General features: G+C 40.7%; 1 protein-coding gene across 5 annotated transcripts in view; it reads left to right on the top strand.

The window, feature by feature from the left end:
* Positions 1-12,340, top strand: part of LOC113019099 (diacylglycerol kinase delta) — a 94,482-nt gene that overhangs the window by 18,336 nt on the left and 63,806 nt on the right. Inside the window, exons 1-2 of one of the 5 annotated variants that reach the window (XM_080291831.1) lie at positions 214-351; positions 452-557. The exons of 3 other annotated variants lie outside the window; for them this stretch is intronic. Coding sequence is in view for 1 of the 2 variants with exons in the window: in XM_080291823.1 (XP_080147949.1) it covers positions 331-351 (21 nt within the window). In the remaining variant the exon portion in view is untranslated. Of the gene's footprint in view, positions 1-190; positions 352-451; positions 558-12,340 lie in introns of those variants that run through there. One more of the 5 variants, XM_080291823.1, reaches the window with a different exon arrangement.

Here is a 12,340-nt window from a genome sequence, read left to right as displayed (position 1 = left end):
AATGGCCTGGACTTTGAACAGTGGTTGTTGATCAATGGTCACAACAGTTTGCAAATTAGTGGTCAAGAAACTGCTCTCACAGCCCATTGTTCATTCAGTGGGCTGGTTTCAGTCACTATGCAAATGTACTGTTTATAAGATTGGGGAAACCTGCAGTCAGCAATGAAGAGAATGAAGAAGTCACTTGAATGAGTGACGAAACGTTTCTCCCACTGAAAACGCTACGTCCAGATGAACAGAATCAACAGAATCAACTTTTTGGGATTGGTCCGTAACAGTATCACAATGTGACTAGCTGGGGATTCTACAGAGTTAGCAAATGCTGCGTGAATGGAACAATTACATACTGTAGTAAGTTTGCAAGCTGTGCATTCTTGGATGGTTGCATTCAGAACTGGGAGGGTAAACAGCTTTTAATGTCTGACCTGAGTGTGTGACATTTTCATTCTAGGCGATGCAGAGGCGTTAATGTCTAGAAAAGTTTGGGGCTTTTGGATAGAAACAATGGCAGGCTTTTGAGAGCCCTTATTCCTTCTGTTGTTGAGCTAACTTGACAGGTAAAGCTAATTTTCTTCTTCTCTCAGAGCTCTAAAGGTCTAAAGAGTCCTTTGAATGTAGATTATGTAGTGTGGCTGAAGCAATGTGAAAGCAGTTGAGATTGTTTTGATTCAGCAGAAATCTATATCTATCAATCTATTGCGCCTGAGTAAAGCGCGCATTAGAAAAAAAAAAACACTGTTGAGCTTTGATTCTATTTTTATAGTCTTGATATAGCACTACTTGTGGTTATTTTCTTCATGATTACATGTTTATTGTGGTTGCCATCTTTGGCTTCACTCCTGCAGAACGTGCTGTGCACAGAGGTTTCCTCCTCACATCTCTCATGTTTCACTGCAGGTTTTCGTGTCTTTCATTTTTTTTGTTTTATTCACGTTTTAACATCATTGTTTGAGCTTAATGTGTCTGTCAAATGCTCACTTCCCACCCTCACCTCAAAAGCTGCAGCATTTCTCTCACAACAATCCGAGCTGATTTAGATCAGTCAAACCAGGTTGACTTCAGGTGCATTTCCTCGTCCCGGCATCCCCGTATTGATCTCTCTCCTCACGCTTTCCTTTCTCTTGATTTCATTTCCCCTCCCCTCGTCTCCATTTTGCTCTATCATTCCCTTTCCTATGCATCTACCAAGCCTGAACCGTCATCAGTCTTCCGCAGGCAGCAGGCCATTAAAGAAAGTGTGTGTGCTGTGAGACAAAGTTGATGAGTTATCTGCAGCAGCTGTGTCTACCATGTTGACGCTCACTCATGGAAATGTGCTAATGATGAGGAGAGAACAATATCTTGTGTGTGTGCTCATGTGTGCTCTCGGTCATTAGCAGAAGTGTGTGTGTGTGCATTTGTGCTATCACTGATGGGCGTTTCAGTCTCGGCAGGTGTGCAGTTGTGTGCTAATGTGCTAACGGTGCGTTATCAATCAGTGAAAGGTGTTGCGTCCATGCGCATTTACCGCTCGTGTTCCTCTGCTCGTTACCGGAGACTGACAGCACAAAGCACGAGTTTCGGCGTGTTTGTCTCGTGCCTCTGAAGCGATATCTCTCTCTGCCAGCAGGAGATGGATAATATACCCTCAACTGGTTCCGTTCGCTGAAGCTGCGCAGTTTGAGTTGACTTTCCTCACAGGTTTCTGATAACATCTGCAAATGTGTCTGTTTTTTTCCCTCGTAGCACCTGCAGGTAAAGGCGCTACGTGCAGCGTTTTCAACATTTTACAACTACATTTACAAAAAAGTGTAAATAAACATGAAATGATTTGCAAGTCATTCGAATGCTATAAAACAGCATATGAGCTGTTGCAGCTGAGAAGTGTCATTTGTCATTTCCTCGTTTTTAAAGCTGAAAAAGGAGCGTTGTGTTGTAGCATCACAGCACTTTTTTGCATTTAAGGACTGCCGAGACCAGTTGTTCAACTTCACAAGTGCTTTGCTATTTTTGCTCGATGGAGGATTTCAGCTGCCCAGGATTGCGTGGTGTCAGTTGACAGCTGTGGACAGCAGCAGGGCCAGCCTAGCACCTGGACTCTCACTACGATGACGCGCTGTTGGAATATGTGCAAAGTCAATAAAAGCAAGTCTTACGGTAGTTCATGGGATAGGCACGGTCTTTATTTTCATGTCCCTGAGCACAACTTTTCCTGACTCTGCTTGCATAAGTATTGATTTGTGTTCATGTGTATGAACAGAAGTAGTTTTTTTTGTTTCGGGTTTTTGTTTTTCCATTTTATCGCTTTGCTGTAAAAAGCCGATTAGGTATTGTTGTCACCCTGCTGCTCGGGCCGACAGCATAGACACCCAAGTTTGCGAACTCAGAAATTAGGCAGTGTACAATTCTGATACACTTCCATAGGTGTGTTTTATCTACTAAAGATCTCAGATGAGTTTGAATCTCGGTCAAGTTTTCTGAAAATCTTGATAACAATAACCTGAGAACAAGGCGACTGAAACTGATACGATAGGTGTATCTACCAGAAGGCTGAGTGGTAGCAGTGGCGGCTGGCAGTATTTTTTGCATAGTGCCGCGAAGAAATCGAGGTGCATGAGGCAGCAAAGCAAGGCCGTTGCATTCAGCCTTGTGACACGGGTCACCTGCTCAACCATCGAGCTAAAAACCCAATATTTTGTAGTTTCAAAAGGCAAAAAACGTCTGCGTTTGGAGGGGTCATTCATACATCGAGTGATCTCACTGCTCATACTTCAGGATGAGGTTCAAGTCATACACGTCACAGATTTGTGTCATTTTAAATGTGTTGCTTGGTTAGGTTTCATATATAGAAATCACATGGTTAGATTGGTTAGAAAATGTAATGCTTACCAGGTCTTTTTAAGCTGCCTTGCTATGCTGACACGTCCTCCCTTTCACTGGACAGAATACACGCTTCTGATTAGAATTATACATCTCACTAAAACATGTCACTTACAAATTTGGTAAGTAACATGACATGAAAAAAGTGACCTGGCGATTGGTGTTCATTGCAAATAATTGCTTTCTGCTTTCACTTATATTTTACATGAAAGACTTTTGTATTTTGTATACAAAAGACTGAAGGCTGTGCAACTCTAAAGTGAGGTTGCAGGGTGGTACACTTGCGTTTCAGTGCATGAAAAAGTAAATTGGGACAACGTCCAAATATTGCAGAAACCCTATTAATGCTTGGCTGAAAGGGGAAGTTGGTGCAATGGAAGAGAACTGACAAATAAATGAAGATGCCTGTGAAACTTAAGGCTTAGATACCCGCTGCCGTTTGTGCTCGCCTATATTTTCCTTCGCTGATAGATTTTCCAAGCAGTATGAAGCAGTGTGCTAACTGTAACATTATTTAAATCAACACATGAATAAATCAGAAATCAGCTTTCCATCCTGTTTTCCATGTTATCGTTTCTGTAACCGCTTCTTCTTCTGCACCAGCAGCAGCACTTTATACCCAGATCCTAATATTAATGTAACAGTAAGAGATGGAAGTGCACAGTAATTTGCAGCTTCCGTAGCTATTATTCAGTGAATTTGCTTTAAATTTGGCGTTTAATTTCGTCGGAAACCCGGTAGACTGCTGCAGCCTTGAATGAGAAAAGGCCTGAAAGTTAGAAAATTGGAGCTTTATTAGCTGATTGCATTGTGGGATTGTTGTTGTTTTTTTTGTTTTTTTATTGTGGTTTAGTTATTTTCAGTTGTTGCTTAATTTCAGTTTTTTTTATGGCGCTGCAAATGATGTGTGTGCAGCTGTTATTAGAAGCACAATACCCCGTAGAGTAGAAAAAAGTGTTGCGTTAGCCTGGAAAGCTAACTGGAAAGCTAACGGCTTAAAAGAGAAGTAAAGATGTAGCTTCATGTCTCAGGTCTCGTATATTGTATATGGGCTTTGTGCAAGTGTGGGAAAGTTGATTGCAGAAAGAAAAAAACAAAACAATACATTAAAAAAATTGTGCCACTAGTTAGATGCCAGATCGTGCTGTTCAGTGAGTGCAGGCTGTTTCTGTTAAGAGGACGTGGATTCCTCTGATGCATACACCTCGTCCTATCAGGGTGTTGGCCTTTAAAAGCAGACAGTGTGCATTAGGGCAGTTTTACACTTCTCTCTCTATCTTATTTCCCCGTTTCCCTCTTTCTGTTTGCTTAACTTTTGTGTTTCATTTTTCCTGTTTTGCTTTCACGCCTCAGCGCGCCTCTCGGTTTTATTTAACCCTGCTGCTATCTCTTCATCTTTTTTTTCTTTTTTGTCTCACAGGGGCCAAAAATAGACTCACTCTCTCTCTGGGTTTTTGTCAGCCTCGCTCTCTCTCTTAAAACCCCTTTAACAGGAAGTAAGAGACAGCCACCACATCGTTCACACACAAAAACACACACACACACACACACACACACACACACACACACACACACACATATATAGTGCTTTTGCAATACTGCTGTCCTGAGAGATCACATATATTTAGTGATTCCATTTATTCTTTTTGACTCCACCTTGCATTGCAATACTTTGTGTGTGTGTGTGTGTGTGTGTGTGTGTGTGTGTGTGTGTGTGTGTGTGTGTGTGTACTAGAGATGGCACGATACCACTTTTTTATGTCCGATACCGATATCATAAATTTGGATATCTGCCGATACCGATATGAATCCGATATAGTGTTTTTTAATCAACAAAACTGTTTTTTAAAATATCTTGCTGCATTTTGCAAGTCTGCAAGTTCATACTCAAGTTTAAAACAACAACTACACTAAAGCTATTCTGTTATACCTGTATACAAAAAAAATACTTCATAGTTCAGCAATACTGATCAATCTAATAAACTTAGACCTACACCATCCTCCCTATTCTGGTATTTTAAAGAGTACTTAGCGTAAATATTAAGCAACCTAACTAATAGGGTTCCAACTCCCAGCAACAACAAAAATAAATAAATAAAAAATAGGGAACCACCCCTCACACTCCACCTCATGATGCTTAATCAACGTAATCAACCTTAATTTGATGCAGTGTGAAAAAAAAATGCACAGAAATCAATTATTTTTCAAGAAATATTAAATAGATTCAACATCTTTCTTCAACAAAATTGCAGACTGCACAGATGGTACCTTCCCAAAGTAAAAAGTACTATAGCTTACTAGGGTATATATATTAGACTTAATAGTCACTATATACAGTAATTGACTTCTATTCATTTTACATCAAATTAAAACTTTGGGTGTCAGATAATTATTTATTAAAAGCTAGACATTTTAAATGAGAATAAGAAAGAAAAGTATGTCTTTGTGCCCCCTTTTCCCAGTTAATGCCCTATCGGCCCCCCTGGCTAAACTTTGCTAGATCCGCCCCTGCACAGTTACCAGCCGTCAGCTACGTAGAAAAAGATCCTCGAGTAGAAAGTAATATTAAATAAATTGTAACAACAGCTTATCAAGCTTAAACGTGCTGCTGTTGTCCAGCCGCTGGTTAGCTCTTTCTGGCGCAAAGTGGACCAAAAACAAACAAGAGAGACTCACGACAGAAAAGCCGATCAGCTGATCATTAGCAGTTTCACGATTGAAGTAGCAGCCGGAGAGCGAGAGGCAGTCGCTCGTTAAGCTTAATGCAGGAATGCTTTACAAACATTCAGAGATGGACTTACACACGTGCTTTACTTTTCTCGGGGATAACTTTGTCGGAGATGAAATGCCAGGTTGCTAGCAAAGCTCCAAATGCTATCCAGACCACCGACAGGTCCTGCATGCCACAGCTGCTCTATCACGTGATGCATACTGCTCCGACGTTCTGAGGCGAGTTACGGCGTGTTGCAAGTTTTGTGAGGTGCTTTCGTGATATTTAATGGATCGGATTACATTTTTTATTTTTCTCCGATATCCGATCCAGTAATTTAGGTCAGTATCGGACCGATACCGATACGTAATATCGGATCGGTCCATCTCTAGTGTGTACATGCATGTGTTGAATTGCCTGTGAGCCCATGCACTGTTATCAGCCTTGACTTTAAGTACCACATGAAGAGAAAGAGACTGAGTCAGCAGCACAAAAACACATCTGTTAATGACACTTGAAATAAAGTGTGTGTGTGTGTGTGTGAGTGTGTGTGTGTGTGAGTGACAAAGAGAAAGGGAGAGCCAGCTCTATTCATCATATTCACTAGTGCATTTCCTACAATTACAGTAATTACAATTATTATTCTTACTAATGCTGCTGCTTACCTGCTGTGTTGCAGTACATATTTCATTATTACAGTGTCGTGATCATTAATTTGTCCTCCTCTGACAGCCTGTCAGCTGCACAAACTAAATGCATGCTCATAAAACTGCTTTTTTTTAGGTTTAAAAAATATTACACTGTCATGGTTTTTAATGTAAAATCCGTCATAGAGCCTAGTACACTAAGCACCCTGGGTATGCAACTCGTTTTTAGTGCTTTATATCATTATTTCCTCATCGGTCTTGAAAGAACAGGCCTCTTCAGCATACTGGTGGACAGTTAGTCCGCTCTTATTCTGAAAGTTCAGTAGCTACAAACCAGGTAGTTATTAACCCTTCTCTATGAAGTAGTTCGGTATGTTTTAACGATGGCGGCAGTGATAGTTGTGTTTTGTGTGAACGCTTGTAGTGAGTGTTGTGTTGCTTTCTCCTTCCATATTTGCCCTTTTGCTCCATCTTTGAAGGTGGACAGTTGAAACAGCTGTGTTTAAAATACCTTTCTCTATTGGTGCAGTCAGATGACACCTAATTATAGGCAATACCTTAAGGTTACACTTTGTGAAGTAGCAAGAAGCAGCTGCAGACAGCATGTGTCACTGAGGTCTTTGTCCATAGACAAAAGGCATCCCAAAAACTAAGAAAACAAACCAGGAATCACCAACTATTATCCATTTAGTTTGTTTTATTGAGACAGTAAGGTGAGGCCCTGTACATACATTTTTATAAACACCCGTATACGTATTTTTATAAATAACGTATACGTATTATTTTATAAAGATTAGGAAGAGTATCGTATATGCAATTTTAAAAATAAAACACATATACAGGTATTTTTTACCAATAGTGTGTGTACATATAGGTTCACACGAATACAGTTATGTTTTTTAAAAATACACGTATACTTTACATGTATTTATTTGTCAGGCTCTGTCCAGAGCATGCCAAAGCAACGGTTGGCGATGTATCCATGAAGCCATGAGTATACTTTCTGTGACTGCTGAGGTACGGGTGATGTCATTAGTGATTGTGTGGGATGGCCTTTTTGGAGCAAAAACTGGCGTAAATCACAAAATGCACCTGCTGTGTGGCAGCTCGCCTTCCACCGTCTTGTTTGTTGTTTGGATGTTGGTTTGTTGGTTGCACTGCTTTTGTCATCTTTGTCGATGCGTACGACTCGCTGTTTCATTCAGCGGATCCCTCTCGGGAGATTCATAGTTTCTCAGTGTGTGAGGGCTGAAGAGAAGTCGTTTGATGTAAGAAGACGCCTTTTAGTGTGTCACAAACCTGTGTAGGTGTGTGGTTCACTTCCTGCAATGTGTTGCGCAAGAGGGCTCCCCCTGTGGATTATTTAGACGGTGACAGTAATATGTGTAATCCTATGGATCTGAATTACTCAGAAACTTGAGATGTTACTGATAACATGTAAGCATGCGTGGCCAGTTTAGTCTTTTAGCTGTAATTACTATTTGTGTACTATGAATATTCATTTTGAAAGAGTAGAATTACTTAAATGTACAGTGGAACCCCGACTTACGAATACCCCATTTAACAAAAAATTCAAGTTACGAAGGCACTTAACTGCAGTATTTCTGCCCGTGTTATGGCAAAATGCCCGCGTAACGAAATCCGCTGCCCTCCGAATCATGTGACAACCCCTTTGCTTTCGTACTTGTGCTTCGCTGTTCCACTTGAACGACATATTGTTGTTGCAGTTAGCAATTAGCCTATAGCCTATCGTTCACTCAAAAGGCGCGATGGGTGCTTTGACTTACGAAAGACCCTTGGGAACGAATTAATTTCGTAAGTCGGGGTTCCACTGTGACAGTAATAACAAGTCTGCGAGGTTGATCTTGAGTGTATTGAGTGCATTTTATAAAGCCTAATTAAAATCCAGATTCAGGGCTGAAGAGAAGAAAGTGTGGCCAAATGAGGACTTTGAGCTTATACGTGGCATGCAAATACTTTGATTATCTGGCTCACACCGCGACCTTGCATTACAACCTAAATCGACATCCTGCTACACCACATCAGATTTTGTGCGCTGCAGATGTACAGCAAATTATAGTGATAACGGCAGGGAAAGAGATCAGAATATTAGAGATTAAATGAGTCAAAACCTGTAGTTCACAGAGGGGCTTCGATTGCAAAAAAACAGAGAACAAAAAAACTGTCCTTAGATATTAGCGCATCTTCCTGGAAACGATGAGTAAAATCGAGAACGAGAGCGACGTAGAAGTAGAGTACACTGGCAGTCAGTGTGACTGTACTGGAAGGATGTGGCTTCCCTTCTAAAAACAGCACATCTTATTTTTACACAGCTGTGTGTGTGTGTGTGTGTGTGTGTGATGTTCGTAACAGAGGAAGACTGTTTTCATTATGAAAGAAAGGTACAAAGTGAGACACAGGCGCAACATGATAGACTGACATAGATGTAGTAGATAGATAAATTGATTGATATGATTGGATGCTTCTGTTTTAAATTGTTTACGGAATGGAGGAAAAAGACCATGAAATTCATTTATTTTCTATTTCTGCTTTGGTTGTTGCTCGTAAATCCCCCTCATCTTCTTTTTGTCTTTTCTTGCTTCTCACCTTGGCTCTCACTCCTCAGTTTATACATCGCTGCAGTACTTTAGTCCATATGAGTGACTCACATGGACTAAAGTAGAGAAATTGGTTTAAAAGTGATATGAGTTAGACAAGTAAACAAAAGCATGTGTGAGAATTTTTGCACGGTTATGATAGAAATGCACTGCATGTAAGCTATACTGCTGATAATGATGACAGTCATAACACAAAGTTGAGGGTTAGCCTTATAAGTTGTGTTTTGGCTAAAAAAAATACCAGTTCAATGGTAAAAAGATTGTTTACGAGCAGTAAACCCGAGCGAGCTTCCTGCAGGAGCGTTCATTTGTGCTTTCGGTTTCAAGTCGCTGGGACTGAGCTGCGCCTGTGGTAGCGTTTGTGCAGCACGGTAGCTCAGTGGTTACCGCTGATTTCATACGGAGAGAGCGTCGTGGGTTCAAATTCACGTGTGGCATTGAAGGCATGAAGAGTATCACTTCATGGTTAATTAAAGTAAAAAGAAAAAACATCCCAAGTGTCATAGCGATGTGCCAGCAAAATTCAAGCTAGCAAGCAGCGTACGTTTTTTAAATGTTTGAACTATACTTAAGGCTGACTCCAGAATCAAGTCAGTCTCCAAAGACTTCCTTGTTAAAATACCCAACTTTACGGGATTAAAAAGTCGGTTTAAACCTTTGAAAAATAGTAAATAACAATCAAAAGTAAGGTTTTAAGCTTTAAGGATAGTTACCCCACGGTGGCCAGAATGCTGTAAACGCATTCTGGTGATAGTGTATAACAGGTATAACAGGTGATAGTGTAAGTCTTTGGGTGACAGTGAATGTAAAGACAACCCCAAAGGTGCTGCTGTAAGGCTGGGCCAAACAAGTCAAACAGTCCTAGAGACCAGTCGGTGATCCCCTGGAAACCTCTGGTCACTAGTGACTTATGGATGGCACTTTTATTTGTTTTTCACTGGCAGAAAAAAGCTTCCACGCTGTGCGACTGAAGCCGAAATGTCCACCATATAGTTGTAATCTCCTAAAAACGTTGGTCAACTGTGCTAAACTGCTATTTCATGGTCACAATGGATTACAAAACCAAAGGGAAGGCATGAAGTCTTGAAATGCTTTTGGCAACACAAGGTGAATTTCAGCATTTTCTTGCAAATAATGATGGTATTTTTCATTGTGTCTGCTTGCACAACCCTAACTGCTTTGCAGTTTGTAGTTTCTTAATGTGAGCACTAAATAAGGAGTTGGCCCAAGCATTTCCTGTGCAAACACTGAGCAGCTTTTCACACATGCCTCTCTTAAGCATGTTATTTTGAATACAAATATTATTTTCACTCTTGCTAATTTGACTGCATGAGTTAACACATGCAGGAAAAGACCCAAGACCTTTACAAGGGTTCAGCGCTGGGTGAAATCGAGAGGGTATAAATAAAACCCAGTCGGTCTCTCAAAGGAGCTTGCCTCCTTTTCTCCATTTATGTTGAGCGCACACAGGCTAGAATATTCATCCCACTGACTTTCTCCTCATATAAGGTAAACTCCAATTTTTCCAGTTGGAGGCTTGCAGGACACGGCTGAAGGAAGGCGGCCAGTGCGTTGGTACTTTCTATGCAAAGACCTGTGTTCATAATCAAGTATTTGGGTTTACACTCATAGACATAGACAGTTAGGGTCTTTTTTGGTGGTCGGGCCCCTGCTGCTGACTATGAGGGGAAAATGTGTGTGTTATGACCAAATAAGCTGTCAGGGCCAATCCATCGTTAAGTCTGACGTCACTAGCCGTGTCTGGGCCTAAACTCCGCTGCAGGTCCATATATCAAACAATCACTATGGCATTACTGAGAGTTGAAAAACTGTCTAAAGTCTTTCATCTTTAATAAAATGATCAGCGTTCTGCTCTACCAGGTGTAACAATTGAGTTTAACATCCAGGCATCCATGAAAACGGAATTTATGACATTTAACGGAGTTAGAAGTTAGCAGGAAGTTAGCTCGCTAGCTTCTATCTAAATACAATATAGCATGTCCTGACTGCGGGGTTTTGGAAACAAATTAAAACGTACAGCTCTGCTATCACTTCCAAGATAAATGAAGACAGAAAACTAAACAGCAGTGACGTTTGTAGGGTTACTGAAGTTGGGCTAGCTGGTATATAACGATGTGCTACCTGACCGCTAGCGACATAGCTATGTTAGCATAATATAAATAAAACTAACTTTTTTTCCACTCGGTAAAAGTTAACGTGAGTGTTCTCGGTGGTCAGGAACAAATGTAATCGCATGGCAGGATGCTGTAAAAGGACCAAACTTCAGCCAGGAGAACAACTGAGATAATCCATCCACAATACGAGGTTAGTCATTCATATACTGCTGCATGGGTTGTGCTGTAGTTACATCCTAAGGTTTTAAAAACTGAGCTTAAATAAATGATTAGCGGTAATAAAAGCCGAGGGAGGTCAACAGGGATCACTGACTGTTTTAGGAGCTTTTTGAGATTAAATAGAAGAAAATACATAACATTAAACATGTTAACAACACCCGGAAGTAGGATTCGTCATGTCATCACTGAACGACCGGATATTTCAGGATCTAATTGTGTTTTTTTTTTTTTTGTCCTCAAACCACAGTTAAAAACCAAAAACAAACGAGACGTTCTTGCTTAATAAGTGACTTAAAGTAAATCAAAAATAAAGCTTTTATTTTGTCATTACTGATGAGTCACGCTCCCCTCATGAAGACTTTGGAGTTTTTTGTTTACATAGGCTTCCCAACTTCCAGCTGGCGTCTGTCCGGCACACCTTAATTTAATTTAGGGACATCCAGCAAATCAACAGCATCTCAATTAGTGGAGATGGAACACTGCTGTGTGGATCCAGCCCCCCTTTGCGACTCAAGCCGATGACGCTGGCAGATTTTATCACACAAACCTCGCTTTAGTCTGGCTTTTAAAAGCTTCATTTCATTGATTGACCCTGTTGCATTTACTCTAATTGCTGATGCCTACATATATGTGATTTTCTTTTTATTTAAGTGTCCTTTTAACCTTAGCAGGCAGTGTTATTTTTTATTTTTGACCTGACACTTAGCTTAGTAGGCCGCAGAGCCTTTCCAGGTTTGGAATGAAACTTCCTCCCAAGGACATCACTGGCACAAAAAGATGAGGACAAGACGAGGTATAATCATATTAGGAAGGAGCGCTTACCCAGCCCGAAGTCGCCAATTTCACTCCATTTCCATCTCTGTCTTGTTCTCTGACTCGGCCTTTTTGGATCTCAGTGTCTTCCCTTAGTCATCAAGCTTGAGGCTGAGCCAGACACTGAATCATATTAGAGTTAGCGGTATTGGCAAGTTATCAGAAAGACAAATATACCCCAAGTTTCTCTCCATCTTTTCCTTTTTCTCTTGACTCGTCTCAAGATTTTGAGTGTAGCTAATGCGATTTGGCCTCATGTATGTGAGCAGATACATGTACTCAAGACACTCCTAAAGTGTTGACATGCACCGAGAGTTGTACCAGGAAATAAAAAACACA

This window comes from Astatotilapia calliptera, chromosome 3 (genome assembly GCF_964374335.1).
Source record: "Astatotilapia calliptera chromosome 3, fAstCal68.1, whole genome shotgun sequence".
NCBI classification, from domain to species: Eukaryota; Metazoa; Chordata; class Actinopteri; order Cichliformes; family Cichlidae; genus Astatotilapia; species Astatotilapia calliptera.
This window is presented reverse-complemented; position numbering and strand designations above follow the sequence as displayed.